Source organism: Crotalus tigris, unplaced genomic scaffold (assembly GCF_016545835.1).
Source record: "Crotalus tigris isolate CLP2741 ecotype Arizona unplaced genomic scaffold, ASM1654583v1 scf7180000024315.672297, whole genome shotgun sequence".
NCBI classification, from domain to species: domain Eukaryota; kingdom Metazoa; phylum Chordata; class Lepidosauria; order Squamata; family Viperidae; genus Crotalus; species Crotalus tigris.
Genome location: NW_024100487.1, coordinates 278,192 through 295,955, shown reverse-complemented (window position 1 = coordinate 295,955; position 17,764 = coordinate 278,192). Strand labels below are relative to the sequence as shown.

General features: G+C 41.3%; 1 protein-coding gene across 2 annotated transcripts; it reads right to left on the bottom strand.

Moving 5' to 3' along the window:
* Window positions 1–4,200: 4,200 nt before the first annotated feature.
* LOC120299800 (guanine nucleotide-binding protein G(t) subunit alpha-3) lies at window positions 4,201–17,524 on the bottom strand. 2 transcript variants are annotated; one of them, XM_039325007.1, is made up of 8 exons: window positions 17,407–17,524; window positions 13,526–13,568; window positions 11,647–11,803; window positions 9,957–10,114; window positions 8,995–9,123; window positions 6,506–6,635; window positions 6,157–6,310; window positions 4,201–4,391 (listed from the first exon to the last, which is right to left on the bottom strand). In XM_039325007.1, the coding sequence occupies exons 1-8, from the start codon at window positions 17,522–17,524 to the stop codon at window positions 4,201–4,203; spliced, it is 1,080 nt and encodes a 359-aa protein (XP_039180941.1). The 2 variants fall into 2 exon arrangements, with proteins under 2 accessions (XP_039180941.1, XP_039180943.1); XM_039325009.1 differs by having other exon boundaries at window positions 11,662–11,803.
* Between the last annotated feature and the right edge of the window lie 240 nt (window positions 17,525–17,764).

Here is a 17,764-nt window from a genome sequence, read left to right as displayed (position 1 = left end):
TGTGCTCACTCTTTTCTTCCAGAGTCATCTTTCTGTCTTGCTCTTCTCTTCAATAAACTACAACCTTCTTTCTAAAGCAGCCTCCATTTTGTTTATTCCCAGCTTGGACTGGACCCTAATGAAGATTTTTCTTTCAACAGGGTTTTATTGATGAAATAGATCTGTTGTTACAGAAATGGCTAGTTTATACTATTTTGTAAAAGTAAAAAGTTGAGGTTCGATGCTATTTCTTATTCCCTTGCATCAAAGAGAACCAGAAGTCAATGCTTTTTCTTTCTTTTTTCCTTTCTTCTCTACACTTTTGTTTTCCCTTTTTCCTCCCCTACATTTCCCATTATTTGCTTTTGTATTTTTATATTATAAACTAATATAAGAGGGACCTTATGAGAGGGACCTCGGAGTCCTAGTGGACAATCACTTAAATAGGAGCCAGCAATGTGCTGCAGCTGCCAAAAAGGCCGACACAGTGCTGGGCTGCATTAACACGGGGATAGAATCAAGATCACATGAAGTGTTAATACCACTTTACAATGCCTTGGTAAGGCCACACTTGGAATACTGCATCCAGTTTTGGTCACCACGATGTAAAAAAGATGCTGAGACTCTAGAAAGAGTACAGAGAAGAGCAACAAAGATGATCAGGGGACTGGAGGCTCAAACATATAAGGAACTGTTGCTGGAATTGGGTATGTCTAGTTTAATGAGAAGGATGAGGGGGGATATGATAGCAGTGTTCCAGTATCTCAGGGGCTGCCATAAAGAAGAGGAAGTCAAGCTATTCTCCAAAATGCCTGAAGGCAGAACAAGAAGCAGCAAATGGAAACTAACCAAAGAAAGAAGCAACCTAGAACTAAGGAGAAACTTCCTGATAGTGGGAACAATAACCAGTGGAACAACCTGCCTTCAGAAGCAGTGAATGCTCCAACACTGGAAGTTTTTAAGAAGAGACTGGACAGCCATTTGTCTGAAATGGTATAGGGTTTCCTGCCTGAGCAGGGGGTTGGACTAGATGACCTCCAAGGTCCTTTCCAACATCATCATTATTGTTGTTATTGTTATTGTTGTTATTGTTATCATCATCGTCATCATTATCATCATCATCAGATCTGCCTTGCAAAACCACACACAATGAAAGCTTAAGATAGTATGTGTGTGTCACAGCAAGTTTATTCTACCAAGCATAATTGGTTTTATGTTCACAGCCTGATTGGGTGCTTCAGCTCATGTAACCAGACAACCTGGCTTCCTTCATTAGCTGGAGGACTGAGGCCCTGAGAAAGCCAGGTAAAATCCAACTTGACCATTTTTCACAAGCTGCAGCAATTTGTCTTTCCTTCCCTTCCCCCCCCCCAGTTTTTAATGCAGAATAAACCATTTTCCTAGAATGACAAAACCTGGGGATTCCCCCCCCCCAATCCCTAAATCGGCAATTGGACTCGAGTGTTTCCACTGTGTTTTGGAATAAGTAGTACAGAATAAATCATTTTCCTAGAATGACAAAACGGAGGGATTTTTCACCCCCTCCCTGAGTGGGCAATTATTGTGGCCCTGTTTCTAATAGTCGGCGATGCCACCCAAATAATTCGTAAACCTATGTCAAAAGCAAATGATGCCAGTTTGCCCTCATGTGGCAGGATCATGTATATTCATCAAGGCAACTGTTTGGCTTTGAATAGTGCTACATATCTAACTATACTTGCTTGAGTGTAGCAGTGCTTCCGGACAAAGTTTTTTTTGACTTCATTCAGGAGAATCTTGCAAGGTTTTCCCGATTCCATTCATAACTCTTCTTATTGTTTTCCGATTCCATTCATCATCATCATCATCATCATCAGAAGAAGAAGAAGTTGGAAGGTACCTTGGAGGTCATCTAGTCCAACCCCCTGCTCAGGCAGGAAACCCTATACCATTTCAGACAAATGGCTGTCCAGTCTCTTCTTAAAAACTTCCAGTGTTGGAGCATTCACAGCTTCTGCAGGGAGATTGTTCCACTGGTTAATTGTCCTAATTGTCAGGAAGTTTCTCCTTAGTTCTAGGTTGAATCTCTCCTTGATTAGTTTCCATCCATTGCTTCTTGTTCTGCCTTCAGGCGCCTTGGAGAATAGCTTGACTCCCTCTTCTTTGGGGCAGCCCCTGAGATTTTTGAAGATGGCTATCATGTCCCCCCTCGTCTTTCTCTTCATTAAACTAGACATACCCAATTCCAGCAGTCGTTCCTTGTATGTTTTAGCCTCCAGTCCCCTGATCATCTTTGTTGCTCTTCTCTGTACTCTTTCTAGAGTCTCAGCATCTTTTTTACATCATGGTGACCAAAACTGGATGCAGTATTCCAAGTGTGACCTTACCAAGGCATTGTAAAGTGGTATTAATACTTCATGTGATCTTGATTCTATCCCTCTATTAAATGCAGCCCAGCACTGTGTTGGCTTTTTTGGCAGCTGCAGCACATGGCTGGCTCATATTTAGGTGATTGTCCACTAGGACTCCGAGGTCCCTCTCACAGTTACTACTATTGAGCAAGGTAACCCCTATACTATACTTGTGCATTTGGTTTTTCTTGCCTAAATGTATGCATAACAGTAGTTGCCACTTCTTAAGAAGGACATTTTGAAAGAAAATCGTTATCCATCTTTGGCTATTTGGTTTTTCTAATTTGAATTTTTAATCAGGAAATTCAGAAATTACAGTGTAAATTGCTAAATGAAGGAGTTGCCAGAAGCAGGTGTTTCTGGATGGAAACAACAGGATGATGTTGTAATTAACAGGAATTTTCTTGTTGTTTTTGTTAGTTGCAAAGTCATGTCCGACCCATCGCGACCCCATGGACAACATTCCTCCAGGCCTTCCTGTCCTCTACCATCTTCTGGAATCCATTTAAGTTCATGCCTACTGCTTCAGTGACTCCATCCAGCCACCTCATTCTCTGTTGTCCCCTTCTTCTATCAAACTGGTCAGTCCTGGAGGAGATCAACCCCGACTGCTCTTTAGAAGGCCAGATCCTGAAGTTGAAACTCAAGTACTTTGGCCACCTAATGAGAAGGAAGACTCACTGGAGAAGAGCCTGATGCTGGGAAAGATGGAGGGCAATAGAAGAAAGGGATGACAGAATTTTCTGAAAATTCCATTAATCATCTTTGTTAATCCCACTGATGCTGTCATATATGTTCTTGTACTATTAGTAGAAATTATTACGTCCAACAAAAAGAATAACAAAGATGGGGTTTGGTTTTAGGAGCAGTGCAAAACAGAATTAGGTCAGCATGCTCCAACTAACTTTTAAATCCAGGGAATGTTTAAAAAGGATGATCCATGTAGCTTTTTCTTGGTAGAAATCTATTGATCTGGATAGGGAAAGCGATTTCAGTAGGATCAAAGCAAACACATTCTCAGCAAAATTAAAACGGCAGATATATTCAAGATTTAATGACCCAAAGAACAGAAAGAAAAGAATAATTGTGTCAACGCTGCAAGTATTGTATATTCTTGCTTTTGACAATCTGCAGAACTGTCTGGTATTTATGGGGTTAATACAGAGCAGAAGAGGGTGAGGGTAAAGCCCAGGAAAGAAAGAGGAAGGAAACCTTTGACCTTCACACTAATTGGATAATGTGATATATGACGGCTAATTTAGGGAGGGAACATGCTGATAATTTAACTGCTCAGAGGAAGAGAAGTTAGATCTTAGCATCCTCCGTTATGCCTGTGCCGACATTTTGTAACAATCACTGACTTTTATGAAAATAAATGCCTGGAAGTTCTTTGAAGTGTTTCATTAGCCAGAACCATAACAAATCGTGCATTCATTAGAGATTCTGTATCACATTTGACAGTATCAGACTCTGGGGAGATACGAAAGAGACTGACTAAAGTTGATCACTTTTGCTATTTCTTAAATGTCTAACTTGGTACAAATATATGAATGACCAGTAGGTGGCAACATTAGCTTTCTGTATCTCTTTGCTGTCCTCTACTGGTTATCTAGAATTTTGCAGCTGAGATACAATAGAGGTATTATTTCCCCTTTATTTACATCCATCTTCAATCTACACACATTAACACTGAAGTAGGCACTACTGAGGCTTATTTGCTAAAAAAAAAAAAAAAAAAAACTTACACAGAATGGCAACCTGTTTCCCAGAAAAGTTCAAGAGATTTTTGCAAAAGAAAAGGAAAATGTTGTAGGCAGTATCAGGTGAAGAATTAAAACAGTCCACAGTCTTTGAGGTTCTCTTTGATGATTATATCTGTTACAGCATCAAACACGAACTTAACGTTCTGCGTGTCTGTTGCACAAGTCATGTGGGCATAGATCTCCTTGTCTTCTTTTCTGATATTCAGGTCTAAAAATTGCTTCTTAATATAATTTCCAGCCTCTTCAAAAGTGTTGGGTCCTGCTTAGAGAGAAACACAAAGACAACTTCATAAAATACGTTGTGGCCTAGAACGTCTTGTTCTTTTCTTATCCGCACACAATGTTTTTCTTTCAACACCAATGAAGAAATGTCTATGGAGATTCTCAGTTTATCCAGATCATGGCTGTCCCAAAGGTGCTTTTTAATTAATTTTTTACAGCTTGCTAGCTACCTTGAAAGCAAGTTTCACGTAAAGCCATGTAAAAGGTCATCAAACGGGGACACTCCCATGGCCAAGCATGATAGGTAGGCTGCATTATAGTGGCAACTCAAGGACTGCATATATATTTCTGGGCACTTTTATCACCTTTTTATTATGATAAGGGGTCAGACTCTCTTGTCATTTTCAGATTGTGATCTATCTTTTGCATCTCTCTCTTCCTTCTCACATGACACATTGTGAGTTACAGATCCTTTCCCCATTTTTCTTTGGTGGCATCTAAAGTAGCATTCCTCCCTAGAACCCCTTACAGTAAAAAACCCCAGGCATGCAGTTGTCTAGGTGAACCAAAATGCAGTTCTCAGAATCCTGATGTCTTTAGTTCTTCTTCTCTATTAGTCTTTCTAGGGGCTATTGTGCCACCCAAGACCAATGGGGAAGACATCACCAGAAGAAGGTCCATCTCCAGACCTGATGGAATATAGAATATAATAGGGTTTCCTGCCTGAGCAGGGGGTTGGACTAGAAGACCTCCAAGGTCCCTTCCAACTCTTTCAAATTATTATTATTACTATTACTATGGATCATCGCACAGTCAGCCAGATGTTCAGACTGGATTTGGCATTTATTATTATTATTATTATTATTATTATTATTATTATTATTATTATTATTATTATTATTATTATTATCGATCATCGCATAGTCAGCCAGATGTTCAGACTGGATTTGGCATTTTGTCTACCTATCGAGTCCTTACCCAGGACCTGGGATAGGCAGATGTGGATGTTTGATGGTATTACAGATATCGTCGCAGGATGGAAGCAGTTCCTAATAAGGCCGCCTTTTGCAATTGACTAATAGCGAATTTGTCAATGCCAATGGTGTTCAAGTGGTGCTCCAGTTGTTTTGGGATTGCACCCAAGGAGCCTATGACTATTGGTACTACCCTTGCTTGCTTTTGCCACAGTCTTTCTATTTCTATTTGTAGGTCTTTGTATTTTGTTATCTTCTCCAGTTCTTTCTCGTCTATTCTGCTGTCTCCAGGCACTGCCACATCCACTATCCAGACTTTTTTGTCTTTCTTATCGACAATTGTTAAGTCCGGGGTGTTATGTTGCAAGTGCTTGTCTGTTTGTATGATGATGATGATTTATTTTATTTATTTATTTATTAATAAAATTTATATGCCACCCAATCCCTAGGGACTCAGGGCGGCGTACAAAATTAAAACAATAAATATAACAATAAAAATGAGTGCATTCATACAACATGTCCCAATCGTGTCCCGGCCTCCCCGGGGACATCAACACCAGGCCTGCCAGAACAGGAGAGTTTTAATGGCTTTCTTGAAGGCCAGCAAGGTGGGAGTAGTTCGAATCTCGGGGGGAAGTTGATTCCACCATGTTGGAGCCACCACAGAAAAGGCCCTTCCCTGAGGGCCCGCCAGCTGACATTGTCTGGCCGACGGGACCTGAAGGAGGCCCAATCATCATCATCATCATCATCATCATCATCATCATCATCATCACCATCATCCATGATCTCCACAGAATGTTGCCCAAAGAAGCCAGATAAATTTACCATCATATTCTGGAAAGCAGACACGGAGTTGTACTTTTGTGATTTTTTCTTGGAAGAGGTCTTTCTTATTGAGAAACAGCACAATCGAAGTGCTGGCAAAGCATTCGTGGTTACAGATGCTGTTGAAGAGGTGGAGGCTTTCATGCATTCGATTCTGCCAGAGGGAAAAACAAGGAGGCAATTAGATTGTCCTGTTATTCCTGACATCTCCTGTGAAAAAAAAAACAGTTCGGCCAATTAGCTTCGTCCAGTGAAGCGGAAAAAAAAATGTTGGTAAAGGTTTTGAGGAAGTCCAGCGTATCCTTTCCACCCAGGTAGCAAATCCCGCTCTCTTTCTCCTTCCGCTTACCACGTCCTCATCTTCCACCAGGACCATGTCATAGGAACTGAGGGCCACGCAGAAGATAATGCAGGTCACTCCTTCAAAGCAGTGGATCCACTTCTTCCTCTCTGATCTCTGTCCGCCCACATCAAACATCCTATGGAATGAAACTGCAGTTAATAAGATGGTCACTGTGTTCCTGGTGTGTGCTGTTAACACATTTCAGAGGGAGGGATGGAGGAGGAAGAAAGAAAGAAAGAAAGAAAGAAAGGAAGGAAGGAAGGAAGGAAGGAAGGAAGGAAGGAAGGAAGGAAGGAAGGAAGGAAGGAGGGACAGAAAGGAGGGACAGGAAGGAGGGACAGGAAAGGAAGGGAGGGAGAAGGGGAAATGAAGAAAGAAAGAAAGAAAGAAAGAAAGAAAGAAAGAAAGAAAGAAAGAAAGAAAGAGGGAGGGAGGGAGGGAGGGAAGGAGGAAGGAAGGAAGGACAGGAAAGGGAGGGAGGGAAGGAAGGAAGGAAGAAAGGAAGGAAAGAAACAAAAAGGAAAGGGAGGGAGGGAGGGAAGGAAGGAAGGAGGGACAGGAAAAGAAGGGAGGGAGAAGAGGAAATGAAGAAAGAAAGAAAGAAAGAAAGAAAGAAAGAGGGAGGGAGCGAGGGAGGGAGGGAGGGAAGGAAGGAAGAAAGGAAGGAAGAAACAAAAAGGAAAGGGAGGGAGGGAAGGAAGAAAGGAAGGAAGAAACAAAAAGGAAAGGGAGGGAGGGAGGGAAGGAAGGAAGGAAGGACAGGAAAGGAAGGGAGGGAGAAGGGGGAATGAAGAAAGAAAGAAAGAAAGAAAGAAAGAAAGAGGGAGGGAGGGAGGGAGAAAGGACAGGAAAGGGAGGGAGGGAGGGAAGGAAGAAAAGAAAGAAAGAAAGAAAGAAAGAAAGAGGGAGGAAGGAAGGACAGGAAAGGGAGGGAGGGAAGGAAGGAAGGAAGGAAGGAAGGAAGGAAGGAAGGAAGGAAGGACAGGAAGGACAGGAAAGGGAGGGAGGGAAGGAAGGAAGGAAGGAAGGAAGGAAGGAAGGAAGGAAGGAAGGACAGGAAGGACAGGAAAGGGAGGGAGGGAGAAGGGGGAATGAAGAAAGAAAGAAAGGAGGGAAGAGAGAGAGGGAAGAAAGGAAGGACAGAAGAAAGAGAGGAAAGAAGGAAGGAAAAAAGAAGGTGAGGGAGGGAAGATAGGGAGCGAGAGAAGGGAGGGAAGGAAGGAAGAACTGAAGCTGGTACAATAACATTATGCGATAAGCATTTCTCTACTTGTGTATTATATCAAACTTAATCAAATCTGAACAAATCAACCGAGTTCATTTTTGAAGAACCTAAACAAAAAAAATCACATGAAACGGAATGTGTCCAATAAAGAATGGAGGATACGGTTTTCTCAAAGAAGTCAAAAATACTCTGGCGCCACAGATCTTTAAACAACGGATTTTACAGAAATAGGTCTGGTACCTGCAATCAATACACGCTTCATTCCCCTCCACGACTTTGTAACCGCAAAAGGGCGTTATAGTTAGCGACGTAGTGGTTAACTCACCTTGCGTATCACCGCGTTAATCCAGGGCATTAATCCAAAGGGACGGGGTCAAAGGATACCGAACGTGATTAGGGAAGATAAACACCTGTCGAAGATTAGCTGGGATATTCATGAATTATTCAAGAGATTTCTATTCTGCCTTTCCTTCAGGAGCTCAAGAAGCCGCTCAAAGCGCTCCTTATTTTACTTATTTATTTATTTATGAGACTTATATACCGCTTTAAGTGCAAGCACTCTCTAAGCGGTGTACACCAGTAAGCAATATATACATTGCCCCCAACAATCTGGGTCCTCATTTACCTACCCCGGAAGGATGGAAGGCTGAGTCAACCTTGAGCCGGTGAGATTTGAACCGCTGACCTGCTGAACACAGTCAGCTAAAGTGGCCTGCAGTACTGCACTCTAACTGCTGCGCCACCTCGGCTCCCTCATTAGAGTCGGGGTGGCGCAGTGGTGAGAACGCAGTATTGCAGGCAAACTCTGCCCACCGCCTGGAGTTCGATCCTGACCGGCTCAAGGTTGACTCAGCCTTCTGTCCTTCTGAGGTCAGTAAAATGAGGACCCAGATGGTTGGGGGGGGCAACAGGTTGACTCTGTAGACTGCTTAGAGAGGGCTGTGAAGCGCTATAAAGTGGTATACAGGTCTAAGGGCCATTGCTATTCACACCTTCCATTTTTATCTCGACGACCCCCCCCAAAAAAATTGAGAGGTCAAGCTCAAAGTCATCCAGGGTTTTGTAGGGCAAAGAATCAACCTGGGCCTCCTCAGATGCCAGTCCACATCTTTTTCACCACGTCACACTGACTCTGCTCTGCATTGATGATTGTCGCTGCCATCCTACATTGTTTGACCTCAACTCTCCTGACAGCCCTCCTTTTCTGTGAATCTACATACTGTGTATATTCGTTGGAAAGGGAACTAGAATGGAAGGATTGCTTGGTTACCGAAAGTGCAAGTCCTTGAAAGAAAACTGTGTCTCAATAATTCCTGTTGTTTTCACTCGTGAGCGAAGGACATCTTGCTCATTAGGGACATAGTCAGGAGCTGTCAATCTTTCCAAATCATTGAGGTAACTGCATTAATGAGAGGGAGGGAGGGAGGGAGGGAGAGAGAGAGAGAGAGAGAGAGAGAGAGAGAGAGAGAGAAAGAGACAGAGAGAGAAAGAGAGAGAGAGAGAATTAGAAAGAGAGACAGACAGAGAGAAAGAAAGAGAGAAAAAACACAGAGAAAGAGAAACAGAGAGAGAGAATAAAAAACAGAGAGAAAGAGAGAAAACAGACAGAGAAAGAGAAACAGAGAGAGATATAAAGAAAGTAAGAGAAAGAAAGAGAGAAAAAACAGGGAGAGAAAGAGAGACAGAGAGAAAGAAAGAGAGAAAACACAGAGAAAGAGAAAGAGAGAGAGAGATAAAGAAAGTGAGAGAAAGAAAGAGAGAAAGAGAGAGAAAAACAGAGACAGAGAAAGAGAGAGAAACAGAGAAAGAGAATAAGAGAGACAGAGAAAGAAAGAGAAAGTGAGAGAAAGAGAGAAAAACAGAGAGAAAGAGAGACAGAGAGAAAGAAAGAGAGAAAGAATAAGAGAGAGAAAGAGAGAGAGAAAGCTTTTATCAATATTTTGCAAAATAAAATCAGGTTTGTCCTGCTTGAAAGGAATAATAGATTCTGCTAATCTTTCTAGAAGATACATTTAGAAGGAAAGCAAATCTGCTTGGAATTGTAGTTTCAGATAGCAAAAAAACAAAAAAACAAAACCACTATATGGAAAAATATGGAAACATCATGGATAGACATTCAAATGCACATAGTTTGTGAAGCCCTTTGCATCTCTACTGGATGCAGTTTTCACCCGAGGAATCTATGGATCAGCCGGGAATTGACTAGAGTTCAATTGAAAGAATGCCACTCACTAAGCAGCCGAGTCATTGAGTTGATACTCTGATGCTCTTTCAAAACAAGCCTGGATCCCTGGATCCTTCCACAGGCGCTTGATGAGACCAGCCAGTTCAGAAGACATGGATCCATCCTCTAGGATATCTGCCATGGCATAAAGCTGCTTTCCATCTTCCTGAAATTAAATAACTGAACATGACTCTCTTCTTTATTGTGTTCCTAAATGGGAGCCATCAGTTAGAATTTCAGATGAGGTTTAAACCACTTTTGACCATGAAGACTGGAGGGGTATAAAAATATTTCAGTCAATAAACAAATGAATAGCAAAAATTAAAAACAAAACAAAACATATACTACTTCTAACACAATTGTCATGGTTCTATCTCTCTATCTCTATCTCTATCTCTATTATCTCTATCTCTACCTCTACCTCTACCTCTACCTCTACCTCTATCTCTATCTCTATATCCAGGGCTTTTTTTCTCATAGAACACCCAGAACGGAGTTCCAGCACCTTTTTTGGATGGAAACTTGTAGGGTAGGCAAGGCGGGCTGTATGATGTGTGTGAGTTCCGGCACCTTTTATTTTAGAAAAAAGCACTATCTATATCTATATCTATATCTATATCTATATCTATATCTATATCTATATCTATATCTATATATATGTCTGTCTGTCTGTCTGTCTGTCTGTCTGTCTGTCTGTCTGTCTATCTATCTATCTATCTATCTATCTATCTATCTATCTATCTATCTATCTATCTATCTATGTATCTATCATCTATCTATCTCTATCTCTGTCTCTCAATATCAGTGGTTCTCAACCTGTGGGTCGGGACCCCATTTGGGGTCGAACGACCATTTCATGGGGGTCGCCAAACCATGCTGTCCGCCATTTTTTTCCCTTTTCCCTAGCTGTCCTACTCCCTCTTATTGGTGGCCACACCCACTTGGGGTCACCACAACATGGGGAACTGTATTATGGGGTCACGGCATTAGAAAGGTTGAGAACCACTGCTCTATATCTATCTATCTATCTATCTATCTATCTATCTATCTATCTATCTATCTATCTATCTATCTCAGGAAATCTAACATATTTAGACAGCATCAGATTAGAGACAGAGACCAAACGCACCAAAGCGCCACTCAACACTTTTAAAATATTATGTTGTTATTCAGTGATGATTAAATAAATTATTTAGATAAGCAAAAAAAAAAAAAAGAGTTACACTCATATCGAAGGAATAGTGGAATAGAGTCATTAAAGAAAGGATACCAACTTAAGAGAGAGAGGGGGGAATGAAATGAAATGTGAATGGCAGAAAATTAAATATTTTCAAAATGATTTTAAATAATTGAATTGAATTGTTGCATTGTCCCTCAGCAAGTTGTCCTGGGGCAAATTGGCCATGACACATTGGCCATGGTGAATTGGTTGTAGTAGAGTTGACCATTGCAAGTTGGCCATAGTGTAACAAGTTGTCCATTTCAACACCACCTGTGCTAACTGATGGTGTAAAGATAGGAGATACGCTGGGAGCCTTGATTAGCTCTTCGGACTACTATTTCGGTCTTTTAGACAAGTGACTATTCAGAAAGATCACATCTACACATAGAGAACGCATAAAACCAACTGCAGCACATATTACACTATTATAATGCATATAATCAGGCACTGCGTTTTTGCACATTGCTTTTTGTGACAGGTCTCCCACTCACTTGGCTTTGTGCATTCTCATATTCGATTCCTAGTGTGGGCATCGCTTTTACGATCGACAGAATGGACTGCAGTGTGTTGCTGTAAACCACCGATTTATACTCCTGACATTCCCGATCTGTGTAGCCATGTTTATGGATGATCCTGCCAAAAAAAATAAATAAATAAAAAAGATGGCAACTCTTAGAAGAACGAGAATTAAAAACAAGAACACCTGTGGGGTCTAAAAGTAGTGGAAACTAGCTAGTTTGCAATCAAACATCCAATCATGGATGTGTAATTGGTTTTGAACAAACTGTCCCAAGGTGCGTTTTTTTTTCTTTGAAGACGTTTTGCTTCTCCTCCGAGAAGCTTCTTCAGCGCTGGCTGGATGGTGGGGAATGGAAAGATTTATATCCCTTGCACACAGCCGGTTATTTGCCTTCTTTTAGAGCAATGTTGGAGGTTACCCTGTGTCCTCAGGGTCACCTGAATAGTGCAAATGAGTGTAAATCCTTCTTGACTGCAGGATGTTTTCTGCCCTGTGTCCCTGTGTCTAAAAGAATACAAATGACCAGCTGTCTGCAAGGAGTATAAATCCTTCCACTCCCCACCATCCAGTCAGAGCTGAAGAAGCTTCTTGGATGAGAAGCGAAACGTCTTCAGAGAAAAACAAGAAAGTCCAGTTGCCTTTTGGGATAATCACGATCTGGATGACTGAGAACCTCCATAGACACTTTGAACAAACAGTCTTCTAAGCAGTCTGAGGTAGCGATCCTAGAAGAGTTGGTGTAAGGATCCTCTTTGATTTCCATAACGGATAAACAGATATCCTGGGTTTCGTAAGATCATAACACGCTGTCTAATCTTGAGAGACCACACATGGTTAATTGTATGTGCTCACGTTCTTCAGCAGCAGGATGGATCTGATGCAAATTGTGTACATTTTAGCAGGCCGTAGGTGCAGAGAGAGGGTTGTCAAATCTGTGTAAAGGAATTTATCGCTGACCTTCAGAATGGCATGAAAGAGATGTTAAGAAGAAACTAGGAGAAGTGATTGCGCAGTCCAGGAACTGGAGGAAGCAGGAGAAAGAAATTCAAATTAACCCACCTTGAATTATTAAATTTAAGAAGAGACAGAAAGATACTCGGATTGGCTGTCAGAACTGTGTTATTATACCTACAACAATCATGTAGCATTTCTGAAATCCACTCCACTCCTTTCTGTTCCGTTCCGTTCCATTCCATTCCATTCCATATTCCATTCCATTCCACTCCACTCCACTCCACTCCACTCCACTCCACTCCACTCCATTCCATTCCATTCCATTCCATTCCATTCCATTCCATTCTATTCTATTCTATTCTATTCTATTCTATTCTATTCTATTCTATTCTATTCCATTCCATATTCTATTCCATTCCATATTCTATTCCATTCCATATTCCATTCCATATTCTATTCCATTCCATATTCTATTCCATTCCATATTCTATTCCATTCCATATTCCATTCCACTCCACTCCATTCCATTCCCTTCCCTTCCCTTCCCTTCCCTTCCCTTCCCTTCCCTTCCCTTCCCTTCCCTTCCCTTCCCTTCCCTTCTCTTCTCTTCTCTTCTCTTCTCTTCTCTTCTCTTCTCTTCTCTTCTGTATTCCAATATCTATTGTATTGTATTGTATTGTATTGTATTGCATTCTATTCTATTCTATTCTATTCTATTCTATTCTATTCTATTCTATTCTATTCTATTCTATTCTATTCTATTCTATTCTATTCTATTCATCCCTCTTCTCTTCTCTTCTCTTCTCTTCTCTTCTCTTCTCTTCTCTTCTCGGAACCCAACAGAGTTGTACCCAAAGGGACCTAAATGTTGATAGACTTACTTCATTTGTTTCCCAATAGTGCTCTTGCCTGATTCACCAGCTCCTGCAAGAAAGAAAACAAATGTAAATATGACATATGGACTTGAACTAAATTGTCTTAAATTTTGCTATAGCTTTATTGGCTCAACAGATTTCCTCTTAGCCAGGGTTTGAAAAGCCACTTCAAATCTTAATTTGAATTTCTGTCTTCCCTTAGGTGTATCTCTAGTCAAAACAGCGTGCTCTGGTTGCTGTTAAATATTCATTTATTTGTCTGCCCAAACATCTGCCTGTTTTTTAGCATTTGGATTTACATGTAAGTAATTTGCCCCTAATTTGGCAAAATGGATAACAAGAAAGCATCAGTCATATGGAAAGCAGCCCTTGGGGTAAAACAAACAATGCATGGGCAAGAAAGCATCAATTTCCAACTCGGTGAATATGCAATTTATCATAATTATTTTGCAATGGCTAATTTCATAGATAGGATGACAATTTTGTCAACATTCTGCTTTTGCACCTGCAACTTGGCAAACAGGAAACCAGCCCCTGTTTAAATGCATTTTGGAAGGGGGACAGAACTGATCCCCAGTAATTTTGTTTGTACTATAGAGCAGAAACACCTGCCCCCCCCCAAAAAAAAATCATGTACATGCAAAATACATAGAGAGCTAGAGGATTACAGTACAGATAATAGAATAGAATAGATCAGAATAACAGAGTTGGAAGGGACCTTGGAGGTCATCTAGTCCAACCCCCTGCTCAAGCAGGAAACCCTATACCATTTCAGGCAAATGGTTGTCCAATTTCTTCTTGAAAACTTCCAGTGTTGGAGCATTCACCGCTTCTGGAGGCAGGTTGTTCCACTGGTTGATTGTTCTAACTGTCAGGAAATTTCTCCTTAGTTCTAGGTTGCTTCTCTCCTTGGTTAATTTCCACCTGTTGCTTCTTGTCCTTCCTTCAGGCTCTTCGGAGACTGGGCTGACCCAAATGTATCTGAAAGCCAAGGCTAGGAAGAGCACAACTAATAATTTTTTTCACTTTAGCCTGTTAATGTGCCATGAGTTCTGTTGTTCACCTTCCCGAAAAAATAAAGAAGAATTAAAATCTCCCAAGGCCAAGATTGCTGGGAAAGATTGAGGGCAAGAGAAGAAGGGGATGACAGAGAATGAGGTGGCTGGATGGAGTCACTGAAGCAGTAGGCGTGAACTTAAATGGACTCCAGAAGATGGTAGAGGGTAGGAAGGCTTGGAGGAACGTTGTCCATGGGGTCGCGATAGGTCGGACACGACTTCACAACTAACAATAACAAGACCAAGAAGGATCTTTCTACAGGGAGACATCTGGATAACTTCTGGCTAGTCATTCTCAGCCTAGAAACCCTGTCATACTCCACAATGACCCAGCCAAAGCATGGATGCATTGATGGCTTGCTGTTGGAACTGAACAAGCAAACAGTGGTTTGTAAGCACCCAGGACAAATGCGATTCTGGAATTAGAAAAAGGGAAGAGATATAATAGATTAAGTCAGTTTTGGAAACAAGACCTTCTAATGTGGAAAACTAGAAACTGATGGAAGATGCAGATCAGGATGAAACTAGGGTTCAAAGAGGGAGGGGGCATAGCACATGGCAAATGTTCTGTCATTATGCTGTCACAGCAACAGCTCTGCCCCTTTTGCGTATCTGCTGCGACATCTCCCACATGTTCAGAAAAGGCAGAGCTTGTGCAGTGAGTGTGCAAATGCTGTTTTTGGACGAAAATTTTCCAATCTTGCTATCCCTTCTGGAAGAATTTACTTTCTGCAATTCCAAAAGATCAGACTAGGTTTAATTTAAGCCACCAGAGAGGATATGTTTGGCTAAAAGGTTTGGAGACTCTAGTGGCTAAATGCATGGGGATGATCAAACAATCATTTAAAGCAGTGGTTCTCAACCTTTTTAATGCTGCGACCCCCCAACCGGTCGTAAGTCGAGGACTACTCAACTGGTGCAGCACCGTTTGCAGAACGGGACTTTTGGCGGGCTCAACAGGGCAGAGACAGCCTGGACAATTCCTATTGGCTTTTGAAAGCCAACAGAATTAGACTCTATTCAAGAGAGTCTATTCTATTGGCTTTCAAAAGCCAATAGAATAAAAGGGAATAGCACAGCTAAGGAAAAGGGGGGAAAAAAATGGCGGACTGCATTGTTTGGCGACCCCCGTGAAATGGTCGTTCGACCCCAAATGGGGTCCCGACCCACAGATTGAGAACCACTGATTTAAAGCAACTGCAATCTTTCAGTCACTGGAGATCTTCGAACAGAAGCTGTGTCTTTGCTCTCGAAAGGATTCCGATTATATATCTTCCAAGCTCCCCCTTGCAATTCTATCACTCTTAAATGTGAAATCATCTGTTTCCAAAAGTTCTTACAGCTTTAAAACACAACTGCACCTGTCCCCTGTTCTCCTGCCTCTATTTGACATCTTGCATAACCTGCTGGCATTTTTAGAATGTGAAGGGCATTCGGTTGAATAATTCCAGTCTTGTCAGCAAGGAAATTTTGACAAACGTTGTCATGCGACTCCATCAGAGAAGGCACATCTCACGGGCTAAATTCTTTCCACTACGGTTGTATTTTTGATAAGCAAACAAAGGCCCTACTTAACACAAGTTTGATTTACTAAGTAGAAACAGTCTCATCAATATTGTGAAAATATTCAGAAAGTTCTCATCTTTCTACTATTCACCAGATAAATCATTAGCAGAATAACAGAGTTGGAAGTGACCTTGCAAGTCTTCTAGTTCAGGGATGTCAAATTGCCGGCCGCGGGCCGGATGCGTCACACCAAAAACGCGCCCACCCCATTGCCGGCAATGGGGAAAAAGTCGCGATACGTCGTGATACGTCATGTGACGTTGTGAGTTTGACACCCCTGTTCTAGTCCAACCCCCTGCTCAGGCAGGAAACCCTATACCATTTCGGACAAATGGTTGTCCAGTCTCTTCTTAAAAATTTCCAGTGTTGGAGCATTCACCGCTTCTGGAGGCAGGTTGTTCCACTGGTTAATTGTTCTAATGGTCAGAAAGTTTCTCCTTAGTTCTAGGTTGCTTCTCTTCTTGATTAGTTTCCATCCATCGTTTCTTGTTCTGCCTTCAGGCACTTTGGAAAATAGCTTGACTCCCTCTACTTTGGGGCAACTCCTGAGATATTGGAACATAGCTATCATGTCCCCCCTCGTCCTTCTCTTCGTTAAACTAGACATACCCAATTCCAGCAACTGTTCTTCGTATGTTTTAGTCATATGTTTAAAAGATATACAGACGACCCACACAGAAAGACACCCATTTCACACACTAACATAGTTCACTATTTATTTTTTAATTTATTTCCTCCCAAAAGGAAATCTTCCTTATCAAGTAATTCACCTGTTAGGCCACAAGACAAGTTGCAAATTGACCATTCCCAAACCTGAATTAAAAAGAAAACAAGCAAAATAAACCAAATCAGCAAATTTCTTAGTTCAATGGCCCTGGTTCTCACGCAGATTTCAAATGTAACTTTTCAAATTCATTTTTGCATACATTTCTGCTTCAGCAAATAGATTCTGAGATTTCAGTGCCTATAACCCAGCAATCACTATTGGAGGAACACTCTCCTTGTTCAGACTTCCATCTGCAGTTTGGATCTTCATAGCATCTTGGATTGCAGTTCTCAATTTAAAAGCAAAATGGCAATCCACAATCAGGTTTTTTTTCCCCCAGAAAAAACTGATATGAGATTTATGATTTGCAACATATCTGCACATTACTTTTAAATAAAACTTTCCTTCTTCTGCCCCGTTAGATTTTAAAATAAGCAGCTCTGACTAGCTGGGGGCAAATCAATTTGAAGATCAAAAATGTAAATATCTATATTTACCCAACAGCAACAACTTGACGGTCCTAGAATCCTTGACTGCATCTTCCTGAAGTCTTTTCTCAAGCTCTCGTGATCGCTTCATCAATTCTTTAGACTCAGAACTGATTCTGCTCCCCATGTTGTGGCCTTTTGTGGTGCAAACTTATTGTCCAAGAAAACTGATGTCTAATTGAAAAAAAAAATCTATATATTTCAGACAAATAATGGAGCAGGCAAGTTCCAAGAGAGCTTGGAGGTCTTCTACCAAATTCTTCTTCAGCTTGCTTGCATTGACTTTGGGACTATCCCATGGCCAAAAAGATAGGTCAGATGCCTTATGTCATCTACTCGTTGTCACATCAGACATGTAAATGCTATT